Genomic DNA, 17,927 nt, shown 5'->3' with positions numbered 1-17,927 from the left:
TATATAAAAAAAAATAATCACCATTCATAAGCAAATGGCAAGTATATTAGACATCTAGACAACTACCCTCGAATTAATAATTAATAGACATTTAGTACTCGAAGATAAACCTTAGAAACGATCACCTTGGACATAAAAGAATTGTTTTAATGAAAAGAGATTTGTCTAAAACCATAATTGCATAGCCATCATGAATGATTGGTGCTCTAAGACGCTGAAGGTCAGGGGTAGCCGATGTTAGCAATGATTGAGCTACGGTGCCCCAAACCACAAGCAAAGGTTCTAGGAGTAGAGATCTCGTCTCTGCAGGTTCGGAGCTCCTATCTCCGTACCGAGCAAAGCGCAATGTGGTAATAAAGAAAAGTCTGGGTTCGGTCAACTCCAATGGGAGTTGCTTGGAGAATCGCTTGTCATAGGTGTGAGAAATGTTTGTCAGTGGTGGGTAGGTGAATGAGGTGGATGAAATTTTTTTAAAAGGAGATTGGCAACGTTGTCCAGTAGAGGCAACATTGCTTTCATATATATATATATTTTTTTATTGGTTAGATTTATTGGTGGGACCACTTAAGCCATTTTTAGTGTTGCTCCCATTGTAGATGCTCTTATGTGTGGCTGATATCAGTCAATAATGAGTGGACGTATACTTTATGTGTATTTGTCAATAATATAGATGCAATTCTAATTTACGTAGATAATCTTAATTATATAATTAAATAGTATGTGGACCCTACTTAAAAATATTCATGGTTGAGATTAATTACACATCATCTTACTTAATAATATTCATACTTTAGATTATTACACACAATAGTGTGTAATTTAAGTATGCAAATTAGAATATAATGTGGAATTTAAGTATACAAATTGGAATTACATATAACATTATTCAATACATAAAATCAATCAAGTTAGTACGCTTCTCGATTAAACAAAACAAACTAATTAAAAAGTGTAATCTAACATCAGTGCGAGATTTTATATTAGAAAGGGTACAAAAATATATTTACATATATCTTTATTTTTATTTTTATATATAAAGAGTGTGTAGTTAACAATTTTTTATTTATTTTAATTTTAACAGGATATTTTAAATATTTAATGGAATATACTTTTAAAATTAATTAAAATTAAATATTTATTAATTATATTAATATAAATTTAAATATTATAAAATATTATTATAATAATAATATTTAATATAAATGTGTATTTAATGAGGAAAAATACAAGTTTGACTCATGCGTTGTAGCCAAATACTCGATCGTTCCCTGTGTTTTGTTCAATGACAAAACTGACTATGCGTTTTGCAAAATAGAACAAAATGATACTCGGAATCCGATTTTGGTCAAACAATTTTTCAATATGACTAAAATACCCTTAGGTTTTTGAATTAGTATCAATTTTTTTTAAAGTGCAGTGCCACATGTCATATTTTCATTAGTCTAACTTATAAAATGTTTTAAAAATTAATATATATAAAAATAAAATTAATTTTAAACTGTAGAAAATATATTTAAAAGAAATAAAAAAACTAATCCAAATAAAAAATTATTTTCTATATCCTCTATCTTTCTCTCTCCCCGTCTTCCTTCCTTTTCCAGTCGTGTTCTTTGTATCATCAACATAATTCACAAAAATCAAATGCAAAAATTAACATCCAAAACTACAAATGCAAAACTACAAAACAGAAAAATCAAATACATAATAGTCTCCAAGAACAATCTAAGTATCAAACTTATGTTGAAAAAACATATCTGAATAACAAGTTAATGTGGGAAAAAATAATTCTAACCCTCGACCACTTTAATTTTTGTTCTTGAGTTCATCTTAAACCCAAATTTAAGAAGAAGAAAAAATTTCATCAACATCACAAACCAAAATCCAAAACCCATAACAAAATCTGATCCATTCCACTTATTCCATACCAAATTTTGTACACAAATCATGAGCAAAAATGTTAAAGAACCAGCAAAACACAACCAAATTACAAGGGAAAGTATTAGTTTGGCCACTCACGTTGCAATGCCTGAAAATCCTTATTGAGGTCAAGTATCCTATTGGCGTGCTTAATGGGCATGAGTGGAATTAATTGATGAATTATATTATTATATAATTGAATAATTGTAACTTTGTGAATTTTGTGATATATATATATATATGCTACCATATTATTATGTGGGAGTGGAGGACGTGTTAGGGCTGGAGGACACGGTGTGTCCCGCACAGTATACTGGAATACTCCAACACCTACCTCAACGAAAAATAAATAGAAAGCCTCTTCTTCGAATGACGACATTAGAAAGGAGTTTGAAGAAAGATTTCGAAAACAAGAAGAAGAGCATCGTCAACAAGCACAACGTTTAGAAGAGCGCCTTCAGCAACAAGATGAGCTATTGAGAAAATTCATGGCCCAACAGAGTGGGTCGGGATCCAACGTTGGAGTCCCACCAGCACCAACATCATACTATGTGCCCGACCCACCAGTGCCACCAGCGCATGCATCCTACTATACCCCTGACCCACTAGTGCCTCAAGCAGAAGATCAAATTATTGCACTACAACCGCTTTTGCAAGAGGTAATTAAACTTTCTTGAATATTTTGAAACCAAATAAATTTCTTTACTGTTTCAACATGCTTATTTGTATATAATATGTTTCTTGTGCAGGGCCGAGCATGCCAATTAGCAATTGGTTTGGTTTCAAACGTTGTTGCATCAGGTAAACTCATTGAAAGAGAGGCAGGCAACAACTACCAAGTTATGATTACTAGCATTATTAAGCCAACCTGTCCTCTCCCTTTTGCATATCCTGATTTGGACATGTACATAGTTGCTCAAGCCATTGGAACGACAATAGCGTGGCCTAAGGATTTGGTCATTATATCTGAAGATATATATCATGAGGTGATGTAAAATTTTTACATAATTATCTTTACAATTCTATATTTATTTGTTTGCATTCTTTTTTAATTGTTGATATTGTTGTATACAAGCTCCCTCTACAAGTAGGACCAGATCACAACGACCAAAAGCTCCATCAACACAACAACCACGAGAAAGAAGACGACCACAAACTCCTCCAACACAATTGCCCCACACTCCATTGGAACGATTACAAAATATCGTATCTCATTGGGCTGATGGCGAGTGTGTCAATCTAGGCATAGAGTCTGAAGTTTTTGATCAAGATATGTCTCATTGTTATATATTTAAGGATGACATACTTCAGTTTGCTCGAAAGGAGAAGATTGGACAAGCAGTGGTCGTTAGCTACATGAGGTATATATCATCATCTCACAAAGTTCATTCATTTAATTTTCTAATTTGATTTATTCAATCATATAACAATTTTCATATTTTTGTATTAGGTTCATTTACAGATATGTGGTACAACAAGGTCGCCAAAATAAGTTTTTATTTGTCAATCCTAATATTGTAGCCACTCAAGGGAGTTCATTTGACGATCGTGTTCAAAATTTGTTCAGACGATGCAATGACATAAAATCAAAAGAACAAGTTATGCTTGTCCCTTGGAACCATGGGTAAGTTTAAAAAGTTGTCATTTTTCTGACTCATATCAATACTTTCTTTGTTTAACATTTGAGTTATAATTTTTTTTTGTTTTTCTTATGCAGTGAACATTGGATGTTGCTTATTTTGGCACCGTATGCATATCATGTTTATTGTTGTGATCTGGTGGATTCAGATCTGAATAACCGTGAGGAGATTGTATCAGTGATCGTCAGCGCTTTCAATCTTTTTTTCTCTATGAATCTTCCTGATGTCGAGATCCCTGATACTCTACGCATTAAGCAACCTTAGGTAAGTAATTACAACTTAAAATTTTGAACTTTTATAATTATTAAGTAGAATAATATGTATGCATTTTTCAACAAGTTTCAATTTAATAATGAATTACTGATACTTTTAAATAATTAGTGTCCACACCAACCGGACAATGTGGCATGTGGATACTACATAATGAGGATGTTGAAGGATTTGATTGAACATGCGAGTCCCGGACATTACTTAAGAACGGTATTATTAATTAAAATTTACAAATTATTTTTGAAACCATATATATAAATGTAATCAAATAATTAATTAATATATTTTACTTTATATTTTTTGCAGCTAACAAGTAAGGCATATACAGAGGCACAAATTGATGAGTTGCGACAAGAATGGGCGACATATATGTCACCAATAATCCAAAGTAACCGACCTCGTTGATAGGTTATTTTATTTTTTACCTCTTTCTTCATACATAAATGCAATATTTGTTAATTTTTAATATGTCTAACAAATATTGTATTTGGTTTTTTTATTTTTTTTATTTTTTACATCCTTCTTCATACACAATGCAATATTTGTTAATTTTGAATATGTCTAACAAATATTGTATTTCTTGTATATGTCTAATAAATATTGTATTTCTTGTATATGTCTAACAAATTTTTTGTTTCTTGCATATTTTTATTTTATTAATTATGTCAATTTTAATTTAAATTAATATTAAAATCATTTCAATTTAATTAATTAATAAATCAAATTTAAATAATATTAATTATAAATTTATTTATTTTTTAATCTGGGAGACTTTCAATGTCTCCCACTGGGAGACGTGGGAAGTCTCCCACCTCTCCCAATGGGAGATGTTGGAAGTCTCCCAACTTTTTAGACTTCCAACCTCTCCCACTGGGAGACGTGGGAAGTCTCCCACCTCTCCCAATGGGAGACGTGAGACCTATACCTACAATGACCCTGCCTACAATGTCTTCCCAATTGGAAGACATTATAGACTTTCAATGTCTCCCAAATAAAGTCATAAAACTCCTATTTTGTTGTAGTGAGATCAACCAAGAGTTGGAGAGTTTTGGAGAGTGTGTACATGTTCGACCTACTTAGCCTACGGGGTTGAGTTACCTAATGGACTTGAGTCAAAAAGTCAAATTTTGTCGCTTAGACTTACTTCTTTTGGAAACAATTGTTGTAACTTTACTCTTGTTTAAACTAAACGAGAACACGTGTAACTTTTATGACTTTAAACAATATTGTTTGAATCTTTTGTAAACTTTTCAGTATTTAACTACCGTCTTATTTCCAAATGACACTTTTGGGTCAAAACATCTTGCTTAACGAGATGAGCACTATTTTAAACACACTAGGTAACGGTGTTGGATTATGAGGGCATTACACACGTTCTTCTCCGCCCAATCGGACCACCCATGTCCGAAAAACACCAATCAGATCACCCATGTCCGACAAGCACTCCATGTGCTAGATCCAGTTGCCCAACACCCAAATCTGCCACCATCCTTGTAAGATTTGAAGCCTCGTACCCCAGCCCACTCGTCGTCCCATCAAGATCTTAAGCAACAACCCTTTGCAAATCCGTCGAGCAAACCCTGATCTTACTCATGAACCCAGCCTCCCCATGCGCACCACGAGCCATGAGATCTTGAAGAAGAAGAGAAGAGAGACGAACATGAGAAAGAAGAGAAGATTGGGAAGAAGAAGAAGAATTGAGAGAGGAGAGAATGAGAAGAACAGAAGAAAATGAGAAGATCGGGAAGGATGGAGAAGAGAAGAAAGAGAAGAGAGAAAAGAAAAGGAAAAGGAAAATTAAATATATGCTTTTTTTCATTTTTATTTTAAAATGTATATTTAATTATTTAATAAATTTATTAATTTAAAAACCTGAGGGTATTTTAGTCATATTAAAAATTTGTTTGACCAAAATCAGGTTCAGGGTATCATTTTATTCTATTTTTCAAAACACATAATTCGTTTTATCATTTAACAAAACACAGGGCCTGATAACTCTATATTTTAGAGTTATTAATTGAGCTTTTGGACTTAAAAGTTTAAGTGAAATAGAGTGTTTGTGCTATTATTGTGTGGTTCTAGTCATTTTGTCTCTTAACTTTGTTTGTGTAATTTGTTTTAATTAATGATAACTCTTGTGGAAAATAATGGAATTATGTTCTAAAAAAAATGTGGTATCTATTTTGAAGGCATAGCGAGAGAGTGCTTGGAAAGCTTAGTGAAGCATGTGTAAGGAAATCACATTGGAGCTGAAATTCTGGCAATTGTTGCAACATCAGTCAACTTTGCTGCAGCAAAGTGTGGGCAGCCAGCAACATAAAGTCTGCACACTTGGCATGTACTTAGATGAGGTGGAAAGAAGCTACAAAATTCTGAAAAGGCAAAGGATGTGGTCCCCCACGTGTAGAGAGAGAAGGGGAGGGTTTATACCCTTTGTGAGTCCAAAAAAAAAGAAATCATCTTCTTCTCCAAGAAAAAAAGAAAAGAGAACCAGCCGCCCATGCTCCATTAAAGAAACTTTTCTGCATTTTTTGAGCTGAAATCATCAAGAAGAGAAGAGGAAGGAGAAGGAAGCTAGAAGAAGGAGAAGGAAGCTAGAAGAAGAAGAAGATTAAGAGTTAGAAGACAAAGAATAGAATATTTCTATCAATTTGGCTTGTTTTTCTAAACTCTACTTTCATATAATTTTATTTTCTTTCTCTTTCTTCCTTGAACTCTTGAGATAATGTTGAATGTTTATTGTGGTGACTTGGCTATTTTTACTATGACTTAAATTGTTCGTGTTAGGGATATTGATGAACCCTAATTTGCAATTGCCCCCAAAGTGTTGACTGTTTTATGAAAATTTTCTCTTGTTCATTTGAGCTATTTTTATTGTGCAAATCTCTTGCTTGAGAATGATCAACTTAGGTGAGAAACAAGCTAGTTTTAATTCCGGAAGGGTAAAAATTAGTGGAAATGCTTGATTGATGCATGTTGATACTTTTGTTATTGATTAGTGAATAACTTAGGAATATTTTATTCACCTTGCAAACTTGAAGGATTGATGCTTGGAATTATGTTCTTGAAATTAAATTTAGCATAGGAATATGTGAATCTAATTGATGGAACTTTAACATGAGCATTTGGAAAAATGGCATGTGCATTAAATTGGAAATCCTAGTTACAAGAGAACTTTGCTATGAACTTTGTTGCAACATTAGGGGCAAAACTACAAATTAGGGGGATTTGATATGCCTAACTTTTATCATCATAGTAATCACAATTTGTCATTTTCTAGCTTTATTGTTAAAAGCCTATTTTAATTCTCTTGTTTAGTTCTTTTTGTTCTTTAGTTCAATTGATTAAGTCATAAAAAAAAGGGATAGTTAATTGTACCCCAAATTGGTTGATGATGATCTTTACAATATTTTTTTGGCAATCCTTGAGGAGACGATAAAAATTATTTTCATTATATTACTTGTTCAACGATTGTGTACACTTGCACACACTTAGGAAAATCCGCAACAAGTTTTTGGCGCCGTTGCCGGGGATTGCTTAAAGTCAATTATTGTAAAGTTGATTATCTTGCAATTTGGTTTAATTTTACTTTCTTTTGTGCTAACTTGGGTGATTCTCGTGCAATTTCAGGTTTATACAGTGTATGAACGAGAATCAAGACCCTGAACTCCTTCCCATTGATCTAGAAATCGAGCGCACCTTTAGAAGCAGGCGAAGAATACAAAAGTCAAAAATGGAAGTAGTAGTGATGGATGCTGAGCAAGGGGCTCAACAGGGAGCCGCCCAGAGGGCAGCTCCTCTACCAGGAGTCACTCATGATCCACCAGTAAATACAGCAGGAGTTGCTCAAGATCGAGCAGCTCAAGGGGGAATAGCTGCCAACAATGGGAAAAACGCAGTTATTGTGGCTGATGACAGAGATCGTGCTATCAGGCAATATGCTCTCCCCCTCTTCAATGAGCTTAATCCAGGCATCGTCAAACCATAAATTCAGGCAGCACAGTTTGAATTGAAGCCAATCATGTTCCAGATGCTTCAAACTGTGGGTCAGTTTAGTGGGATGCCAACAGAGGATCCTCACCTTCACCTTCGCTTGTTCATTGAAGTAAGTGAGTCTTTCAAGCTACCTGAAGTGACAGAGGATGCATTGAGACTAAATTTGTTCCCATACTCCTTGAGAGATAGAGCCATAGCTTGGTTGAACTCCTTGCCATCTGATTCCGTGAGTACTTGGCAAGAGTTGACTGAGCGGTTCTTGATGAAGTATTTTCCTCCCACTAAAAATGCCAAGCTTCGCAATGAGATTACTTCATTTCAACAACTTGATGAAGAATCCTTATATGAGGCATGGGAGCGGTTTAAGGAGTTGTTACGCAAATGCCCTCACCATGGCATTCCTCATTGCATCCAAATGGAAACCTTCTATAACGGTCTTAACGCTCATACTAGGATGGTGGTTGATGCTTCAGCGAACGGAGCTCTTCTTGCTAAGTCCTATAATGAGGCATATGAAATCCTTGAGAGAATATCCAACAACAACTATCAGTGGCCCACTTCTAGATTGTCTACCGGTAGAAAGATGGCCGGTATTCATGATGTAGATGCCATCACTTCTTTGGTGGCCCAAGTGTCTTCTATTTCTAATATGCTCAAGACAATGAATATGGGGATGAATCAATCAATGGGGCAGCCTATGGGGACACAAATGGGGCAAATGGAGAGCATTTCTTGGGTGTATTGTGGTGAGGGTCATACTTTTGATAACTGTCCTTCTAATCCGGCAGTTATATGTTATATGGGGATCCAAAATAGGAATGGTCCTTATTCTAATTCCTACAACCCATCATGGAGGCAACACCCCAATTTTTCATGGAGTAATCAAGGAGCTGGCCCTAGTAATCCTTCAATGCCTCCAAGACCAAATTTTCCACCGAGTTACCCCCCTCAAGCACCACAACAAAGACCACAACAATAGACAATGCAATCTAGCTCTCTTGAGAGCATGTTGAAGGAATATATAGTGAAGAATGAAGCCATGATTCAAAGCCAAGCGGCTTCATTGAGGAACTTAGAAAACCAAGTTGGGCAACTAGCTAATGAGCTTAGAAATAGACCCCACGGTACACTGCCAAGTGATACCGAGAATCCAAGGAGTATGGGGAAGGAACATTGTAAAGTTGTCACTTTGAGGAGTGGAAAGGAGTTGGAGAAGGACAAGACCGAGTCTGGGCATAAGGGTGAGCCCTCTTCAATCCAAATAAATGAGGAATTCCAAAAAGATGCTGAACTTCCTAGTGCACAAAAATCTGCCTCTGCCCAGGATACTGCAGGCATACTGCAGCATTGTCAACCAACAAGCTCAATTTCAAAGAAGCCACCTCCATTTCCTCAACGTTTTAAGAAGCAAAAGTTGGATTCTCAATTCAAGAAGTTTCTAGATATGTTGAAGCAGTTGCATATCAACATCCCACTGGTAGAGGCACTTGAGCAAATGCCTAACTATGTAAAATTCATGAAAGATATTCTTACAAGGAAGAGAAGGTTAGGAGAATTTGAGACAGTGGCTCTTACCAAGGAATGTAGCTCATTCTTGCAAAACAAGCTGCCACTGAAGATGAAAGATCCTGGGAGTTTCACCATTCCATGTACCATTGGTAATTCTTATTGTGGCATGGCATTATGTGACTTGGGTGCCAGTATAAATCTGATGCCTATGTCTGTGTATAGACAATTGGGGATTGGTGATGTCTGACCTACCACAGTGACTCTACAACTTGCAAATAGATCTCTTGCTTATCCAGATGGGAAGATTGAGGATGTCTTGGTAAAAGTTGATAAGTTTATTTTCCCAGTTGATTTCATTGTGTTGGATTATGAGGCAGACAGGGAGGTACCAATCATTCTAGGGAGGCCTTTTCTAGCTACTGGTAGAATTTTGATTGATGTGCAAAAGGGTGAACTTACTATGAGGGTTCAAAATGAGCAGGTGACTTTCAATGTTTTCAAGGCTATGAGATTTCCAGATGAGGTCGAAGAGTGTTATGTGGTTTCAGTGGTAGATTCTTTGGCTTCAAAGGAATTAGAAAACAATTTTGATGATCCTCTAGAGAGACTCTTGATGTTTGATTCACATGCAGAGGATGAGGATGAATACTTGGCTTGGCTAGAAGCTAGTTCACAAGGATTGCATACAAGAAAGCATTTCGAATCTTTGGAGCTCTCTTCAAGGTCTTTCACAGCCCCTAAACCATCAATAAAAGAGCCTCCAGAGTTGGAGTTAAAAGCTTTACCCTCACACTTAAGATATGCCTATTTGGGTAAGTCTTCCACCTTACCTGTGATTGTTTCAGCTGAGTTAAGTATGGAGCAAGAAGAAAAGTTGCTGGATGTATTGAGGAAGTTCAAGAAGGCCATTGGGTGGACCATTGCAGACATAAAGGGCATTAGTCCTTCTCTATGCATGCATAAGATTCTGTTAGAAAACAATGAAAAAGGGTATATTGAAGGACAAAGAAGGCTAAATCCTATCATGAAAGAAGTGGTGAAAAAGGAGATTATCAAGTGGCTCGATGCAGGTATTATTTATCCCATCTCTGACAGCTCATGGGTCAGTCCTGTCCAGTGTGTACCAAAGAAAGGTGGGATTACAGTAGTGGAAAATGAAGACAGTGAGCTGATATCTACTAGAACCGTGACAGGGTGGCGAATTTGCATGGACTATAGAAAACTGAACAAGGCTACTCGAAAAGATCACTTCCCTCTTCCCTTCATTGATCAGATGTTAGACAGACTTGCAGGGAGAGAGTACTATTGTTTTCTAGATGGATACTCTGGTTACAATCAGATTGCAATCGCTCCAGAGGATCAGCACAAGACCACTTTCACTTGTCCCTATGGTACTTTCGCATTTCGAAGGATGCCTTTTGGTCTATGTAACGCACCTGCCACATTTCAGAAATGTATGATGGCTATTTTCACTAACATGGTGGATTAGTTCCTAGAGGTATTCATGGATGACTTCTCTATTTTCGGTGATTCATATGACGATTGCTTGAGCAACTTGGCCATTGAAGTTGACCGAGCTAAGATTGAAGTTATTGAGAAGCTCCATCCTCCTACTTCGGTGAAGCATATTAGAAGCTTTCTTGGGCATGCTAGGTTCTATAGGTGATTCATAAACGATTTCTCCAATGTCACTAAGCCTCTCTGCAACCTATTGGAGAAAGAGGCGCCATTCTACTTTGATGAAGCATGTTTGAAAGCCTTTGAAGAGTTGAAAGAGAGATTGATTTCAGCACCAATAATTGTAGCTCCGGATTGGGACTTGCCTTTTGAATTAATGTGTGACGCTAGCGACTATGCAGTGGGAGTTGTTATTGGGTAGCGAAGAAGCAAGATATTTCACTCATTTATTATGCTAGCCGCACTTTGACAGGTGCACAACTTATTTATACAGTGACGGAAAATGAACTCTTGGCTATTGTCTTTGCCTTTGACAAGTTTCGGGCTTATTTGGTGGGCACCAAGGTGATAGTATACACAGATCACTCTGCTATAAAGTACTTGATTGAGAAAAAGGATGCCAAGCCTCGTTTAATTAGATGGGTGCTTTTACTTCAAGAGTTTGATGTGGAAATTCAAGACAGGAAGGGAGTCGAGAATCAAGTGGCAGATCATTTGTCGAGAGTGGAAGGTGAAAAAGGATCCAATGTTCTAGTGCCCATCAAAGAGACATTTCCAGATGAGCAATTGTTTGAGGTCAACCACTCTCATGTTGTTCCTTGGTTTGCGGATTTTGCTAATTACTTGGTTAGTGGATTGTTGCCTCCGGATCTAACAAGCCAACAAAAGAAGAAGTTTTTGCATGACGTGAGGCATTATTTTTGGGATGAGCCATTCTTGTTCAAACAATGTGCCAACCAAATGATTAGGAGGTGTGTTTCCGAGCAAGAAATGGAGGATATCCTGCATCATTGTCACTCTTCACCTTGTGGTGGTCATTTTGGGGGATCGCGCACCGCATCTAAGGTACTTCAATGTGGGTTCTTTTGGCCTTCCTTATTCAAAGATGTTCATGCTTTTGTGTTAAGGCGTGATCGATGCCAAAGGGTTGGTAATATTTCTAGAAGGAATGAGATGCCCTTAACTAATGTTCTTGAAGTTTAATTGTTCGATGTGTGGGGTATTGATTTTATGGGCCCTTTCCCTCCATCTTATGGCGACTTGTACATTTTGGTAGCTGTGGATTACGTTTCAAAATGGGTGGAAGCAATTGCCTCTCCCACTAATGATGCTAAAGTTGTCATGAGGTTCTTACAGAAGAATGTTTTCACTCGTTTTGGCACTCCAAGGACAATCATTAGCGATGAGGGGACCCATTTTGTGAACAAAGTGTTGGCTAGCTTATTGGCTAAATATGATGTGAGGCACAAGATAGCTACTGCTTACCATCCCCAAACTAATGGGCAAGCTGAGTTGTCTAATAGAGAGATAAAAGGTGTCCTTGAGAAAGTGGTGACTCCCAACCGCAAGGATTGGTCCAAGAGATTAGATGACGCATTGTGGGCTTATAGAAAAACTTTCAAGACACCATTGGGGATGTCACCATATCGGTTGGTATTTGGAAAAGCATGTCACCTGCCAGTGGAACTTGAGCACCGCGCTTATTGGGTTATTCAAACACTCAACATGGACTTGCAACTTGCAGGAGAAAAGAGAATGTTGCAGTTAAATGAATTGGAAGAGATGCGATTATTCTCTTATGAAAATGCCAAACTTTACAAGGAGAAAAAAAAAGGTGGCATGACAAGCATATTCAGCCAAGGGTGTTCGAAGAAGGCCAGCGAGTTTTGTTGTTTAACTCGCGTTTGAAACTATTCCCAAGCAAACTCAAGTCAAGATGGTCGGGCCCATTCTTGGTGGTTAAGGTGCATCATTATGGAGCAGTGGAATTGCGTGAAGAAGGCTCCGGAAGGGAATTCAAGGTTAATGGCCAAAGGATCAAGCATTATTGGGGAGGTGAGGTTGAGCGAAACAAGTGCTCAATCTCTTTGGAGGATCCTTGAAGAATATGTAAAAACTCGGGTTGCTGTGGAACTTTGAGATTTAATCATAGAGCAACCCAAGTTTTATACAGATGTATATTATATATATATATATAAAAAAGGGAGAAGACAAGAAATATATGAAAAATATATATATGTATGTATATATATAATATATTTCTTTGGAACATCGGATTTTGATGGTTTAATGTGCTTGTGGTTGCAGAAAAATGGAATTAAAAAGGGGTTGAACAGTTTGAGTGATGTAGCATCATATTAGGCTTGCTCTCTGACTTGACTGTTGCTGCAGCAAAGTTCCATGATGTTGCAACATCAAAATTCAAGTTGCTCTCTGACTTGCTGTTGCTGCAGCAAAGTTCCATGATGTTGCAACATAAAAATTCAGGTTGCTCTCTGACTTGCTATTGCTGCAGCAAAGTTCCATGATGTTGCAACATCAGCATTAAAACAAAACACATTTTTGGTCTTGCTCTCTGACTTGACTTTGCTGCAGCAAAGTTCTATGATGTTGCAGCAAAGTTGTTAAAAGACACATAGAGTAAAATTTTGCCCCAATCCATTTTTGAAACCCTAAGCCCATCATCTTCATCATCACCATTTCTCTGTAAACACCCAGCCGCCACCCACACCTCTCAGCCCCCTCAGCTGCCCTTAGCCCCCACGAACCCAGCCCATCTCCCAAACCTCACGGCCGCCAGCCCTCCCATTTCTCAGCCATCCCCTACCCACCACAACCCAGCCACGCACCCTTCGACCCGCCTCCTACAACCCGAACCCACGGCACCCACCACCCCCCTTCCACCTCCGATTACGCACCCCATCAGCCACCCCTAGCCACCACGACCCAGCCATTTCCACGAACCCACGGCACCCGACCCCACAGCCGCGACAAACCCAACCCAGTCGACCCCGCAAATCCAGCCCCAAACCCAAGCTCACGAACCCACGAGCCCCGAACCCACAGCCCCTATTCACAACATCACGATTCGGGCAGCTCCTTGTCTTCTCTTCCTTGGGGTCTCACGACCATTTCGCCACCACCCAGTGCATTCACAAGGGCGTCCTGCTCCTATAAGGTACTATATTACTCTTGTCTCTGCACTTTGGGCGTTCCACCTAACTGTGGCTGTTGCACTTTTGGTTATTGCAAATTATGCCTCGCAGCAAACAAGTCGCCAATAGAAAGAAAAAAACGGTGGCAGACGAACCACCTGTTGTTGCCAAGTTTATATCCCCGAGGGCTGCCGACAAATTCAGGAAACTTATTGGGCGCGATATTTGGTTTGAAAGAGCATTCCCCACTGATGGAAATCCTGATTATGTGACCAATGTGCTTAGTAATCGGGGGTGGCTTAATTTTTGCACAGCCCCTCGCGAGGCGGTTGTTCCTTGGATCAAAGAATTCTACGCCAACTTTGTCTCACAAAAATTGCGACAAGTCACAGTCCGGGGCAAGCAGGTTAGTTACGCCCCTCAGGCCATCAATGTTGTTTTTGGGCTGCCCAATATCGAGGCGGCTGAGTATGGGGACGTTGCCCCTCAACAGAGTGAGGCGGACCTTGCCAGGATGTTGGCCGAAGTTACTTTGCCGGGCACCCAATGGAATGTTTCGCCAAAGTTTGGAGCTCACACTATACCCCGCACGTCCTTGACGACTCATGCTCGTGTGTGGAATCATTTTATCAAGACCAATCTGTTACCCACCACTCACGATACCTCGGCCAGCAAGGATCGTGTCGTCCTCCTTTACAACATTTTGACTGGCCTCTCAATTGATGTGGGGGAGCTCATTTTCGAGGAGCTCATTACATTGGGTGTTATCAAGACCAAGGGCCCGTTGTTTTTTCCCACGTTGATCATTGCTTTATGTCGCAGCGCGGGTGTACCCTTCGCTCCGGATGATGAGCGCCGTCACTCTCCCGATTACATCGATGCCCATACCATTCGGAAGGTGACCAAAGTTGTTTCCCGTCCGAGAGAGCAAGCGCCGCCCTCTGCCCCACCGCCCTCGTCTAGCCATGGCTCTACTGAGCCTTCGAACCCCACTATCGCGGAGCTTTACGCCACTCAGCAGAGTATGCTGAGCATGATGCATCATATGGAGGCCCAGCAGCACATCTATTGGGACTATGTGCGTCAGCGTGACGATGTTTTGCGTCAATCTTTCCAGCCCCCCGAGCTTTTTCCACCGTTTCCTGAGGCCATAAAGGAGCAGTGGCGTGCACCTGAACCATCCGGTGCGCCCGCCTCTTCCGACGAGCAGGAGAATAGCGAGTAGAGGGAGTTTCCTTATTTTCCACAATCCTTTTTCCTTTCCTGCTCTGTTTCTGTTATTTGTTTTTTTTATTCTTTTTGCTCTGATGATTTTGTGCACTGAGGACAGTGCTCTCCCTTAAGTTTGGGGGGGGGGGGGGTGTTGTTGATAATTGCTGTCTTGTTTTAATCTCCTTTATGTTTATTATGTTTTAGGTATTGTTAGGCGTGTTTTGTTTGAAGTCTTGAGTCTTGAGTCTATTTATAATGGAATCAATTTGGTTGTGTTTAAATGTGGAATAGCTCGATGATAACATGTGAGAAAACAAAATTTCATCATTTGCTAACTCTTGTGTATGAGCGAGCCTTTAGTACTTAAAGTTTTTGATGCTAATTCAACCATAATGAGAAGGTGTCCCAAGTTTGTGTGCATAGCTCGACCAATAATTTCTTAAACCCATAAAGTAGCTAGATTTTTGGGAGAGCTTAAGTTTCTAGAATTGCTTAGTGGTTCCCTTGAGGCGAAATCCTAGACAATCCCAAACCAAGGACATGATTTAGGTCATCTTTGGACTGTTTGAGCCTTTCTATTATCCTTAGTCACCCCATTGTCTAGAAAGGCTATAAAAATGGGGACTAAGGGGTGACTAAGGATAATAGAAAGGCTCAAACAGTCCAAAGATGACCTCAATCATGTCCTTGGTTTGGGATTGTCTAGGATTTCGCCTCAAGGGAACCACTAAGCAATTCTAGAAACTTAAGCTCTCCCAAAAATCTAGCTACTTTATGGGTTTAAGAAATTATTGGTCGAGCTATGCACACAAACTTGGGACACCTTCTCATTATGGTTGAATTAGCATCAAAAACTTTAAGTACTAAAGGCTCGCTCATACACAAGAGTTAGCAAATGATGAAATTTTGTTTTCTCACATGTTATCATCGAGCTATTCCACATTTAAACACAACCAAATTGATTCCATTATAAATAGACTCAAGACTCAAGACTTCAAACAAAACACGCCTAACAATACCTAAAACATAATAAACATAAAGGAGATTAAAACAAGACAGCAATTATCAACAACACCCCCCCCCCCCCCCCAAACTTAAGGGAGAGCACTGTCCTCAGTGCACAAAATCATCAGAGCAAAAAGAATAAAAAAAACAAATAACAGAAACAGAGCAGGAAAGGAAAAAGGATTGTGGAAAATAAGGAAACTCCCTCTACTCGCTATTCTCCTGCTCGTCGGAAGAGGCGGGCGCACCGGATGGTTCAGGTGCACGCCACTGCTCCTTTATGGCCTCAGGAAACGGTGGAAAAAGCTCGGGGGGCTGGAAAGATTGACGCAAAACATCGTCACGCTGACGCACATAGTCCCAATAGATGTGCTGCTGGGCCTCCATATGATGCATCATGCTCAGCATACTCTGCTGAGTGGCGTAAAGCTCCGCGATAGTGGGGTTCGAAGGCTCAGTAGAGCCATGGCTAGACGAGGGCGGTGGGGCAGAGGGCGGCGCTTGCTCTCTCGGACGGGAAACAACTTTGGTCACCTTCCGAATGGTATGGGCATCGATGTAATCGGGAGAGTGACGGCGCTCATCATCCGGAGCGAAGGGTACACCCGCGCTGCGACATAAAGCAATGATCAACGTGGGAAAAAACAACGGGCCCTTGGTCTTGATAACACCCAATGTAATGAGCTCCTCGAAAATGAGCTCCCCCACATCAATTGAGAGGCCAGTCAAAATGTTGTAAAGGAGGACGACACGATCCTTGCTGGCCGAGGTATCGTGAGTGGTGGGTAACAGATTGGTCTTGATAAAATGATTCCACACACGAGCATGAGTCGTCAAGGACGTGCGGGGTATAGTGTGAGCTCCAAACTTTGGCGAAACATTCCATTGGGTGCCCGGCAAAGTAACTTCGGCCAACATCCTGGCAAGGTCCGCCTCACTCTGTTGAGGGGCAACGTCCCCATACTCAGCCGCCTCGATATTGGGCAGCCCAAAAACAACATTGATGGCCTGAGGGGCGTAACTAACCTGCTTGCCCCGGACTGTGACTTGTCGCAATTTTTGTGAGACAAAGTTGGCGTAGAATTCTTTGATCCAAGGAACAACCGCCTCGCGAGGGGCTGTGCAAAAATTAAGCCACCCCCGATTACTAAGCACATTGGTCACATAATCAGGATTTCCATCAGTGGGGAATGCTCTTTCAAACCAAATATCGCGCCCAATAAGTTTCCTGAATTTGTCGGCAGCCCTCGGGGATATAAACTTGGCAACAACAGGTGGTTCGTCTGCCACCGTTTTTTTCTTTCTATTGGCGACTTGTTTGCTGCGAGGCATAATTTGCAATAACCAAAAGTGCAACAGCCACAGTTAGGTGGAACGCCCAAAGTGCAGAGACAAGAGTAATATAGTACCTTATAGGAGCAGGACGCCCTTGTGAATGCACTGGGTGGTGGCGAAATGGTCGTGAGACCCCAAGGAAGAGAAGACAAGGAGCTGCCCGAATCGTGATGTTGTGAATAGGGGCTGTGGGTTCGGGGCTCGTGGGTTCGTGAGCTTGGGTTTGGGGCTGGATTTGCGGGGTCGACTGGGTTGGGTTTGTCGCGGCTGTGGGGTCGGGTGCCGTGGGTTCGTGGAAATGGCTGGGTCGTGGTGGCTAGGGGTGGCTGATGGGGTGCGTAATCGGAGGTGGAAGGGGGGTGGTGGGTGCCGTGGGTTCGGGTTGTAGGAGGCGGGTCGAAGGGTGCGTGGCTGGGTTGTGGTGGGTAGG

General features: G+C 40.0%; 1 protein-coding gene, 1 long non-coding RNA gene and 1 other non-coding gene across 3 annotated transcripts; 2 read left to right on the top strand and 1 right to left on the bottom strand.

The window, feature by feature from the left end:
* The first annotated feature begins 3,014 nt into the window (after positions 1-3,014).
* LOC133805138 (uncharacterized) lies at positions 3,015-4,359 on the top strand. Its single transcript, XR_009878859.1, has 3 exons — positions 3,015-3,278; positions 3,368-3,821; positions 3,939-4,359. It is a non-coding gene; the product is annotated as an uncharacterized LOC133805138 (long non-coding RNA).
* A 3,489-nt stretch (positions 4,360-7,848) lies between these two features.
* LOC133805454 (uncharacterized) lies at positions 7,849-8,802 on the top strand. Its single transcript, XM_062243639.1, has 2 exons — positions 7,849-8,331; positions 8,374-8,802. Exons 1-2 carry the CDS (start codon positions 7,849-7,851, stop codon positions 8,800-8,802), a joined length of 912 nt encoding a protein of 303 aa, XP_062099623.1.
* LOC133807530 (small nucleolar RNA R71) lies at positions 8,116-8,222 on the bottom strand. The gene has a single exon (XR_009879437.1). It is a non-coding gene; the product is annotated as a small nucleolar RNA R71 (small nucleolar RNA).
* Positions 8,803-17,927: the final 9,125 nt, after the last annotated feature.

Source organism: Humulus lupulus, chromosome X (assembly GCF_963169125.1).
Source record: "Humulus lupulus chromosome X, drHumLupu1.1, whole genome shotgun sequence".
NCBI lineage: Eukaryota > Viridiplantae > Streptophyta > Magnoliopsida > Rosales > Cannabaceae > Humulus > Humulus lupulus.
Note: the sequence above shows the minus strand (reverse complement) of the source record. Positions and strands in the feature narration are given on the sequence as shown.

What these genes read in the sequence shown, in the direction of transcription:
- LOC133805454 (XM_062243639.1), top strand. Translation starts at nt 7,849, where the DNA reads ATGTTCCAGATGCTTCAAACTGTGGGTCAGTTTAGTGGGATGCCAACA. An exon ending in TTGCTAAGTCCTATAATGAG is followed by an intron (nt 8,332 to 8,373) that starts GCATATGAAATC and finishes AACAACTATCAG; the next exon opens with TGGCCCACTTCTAGATTGTC.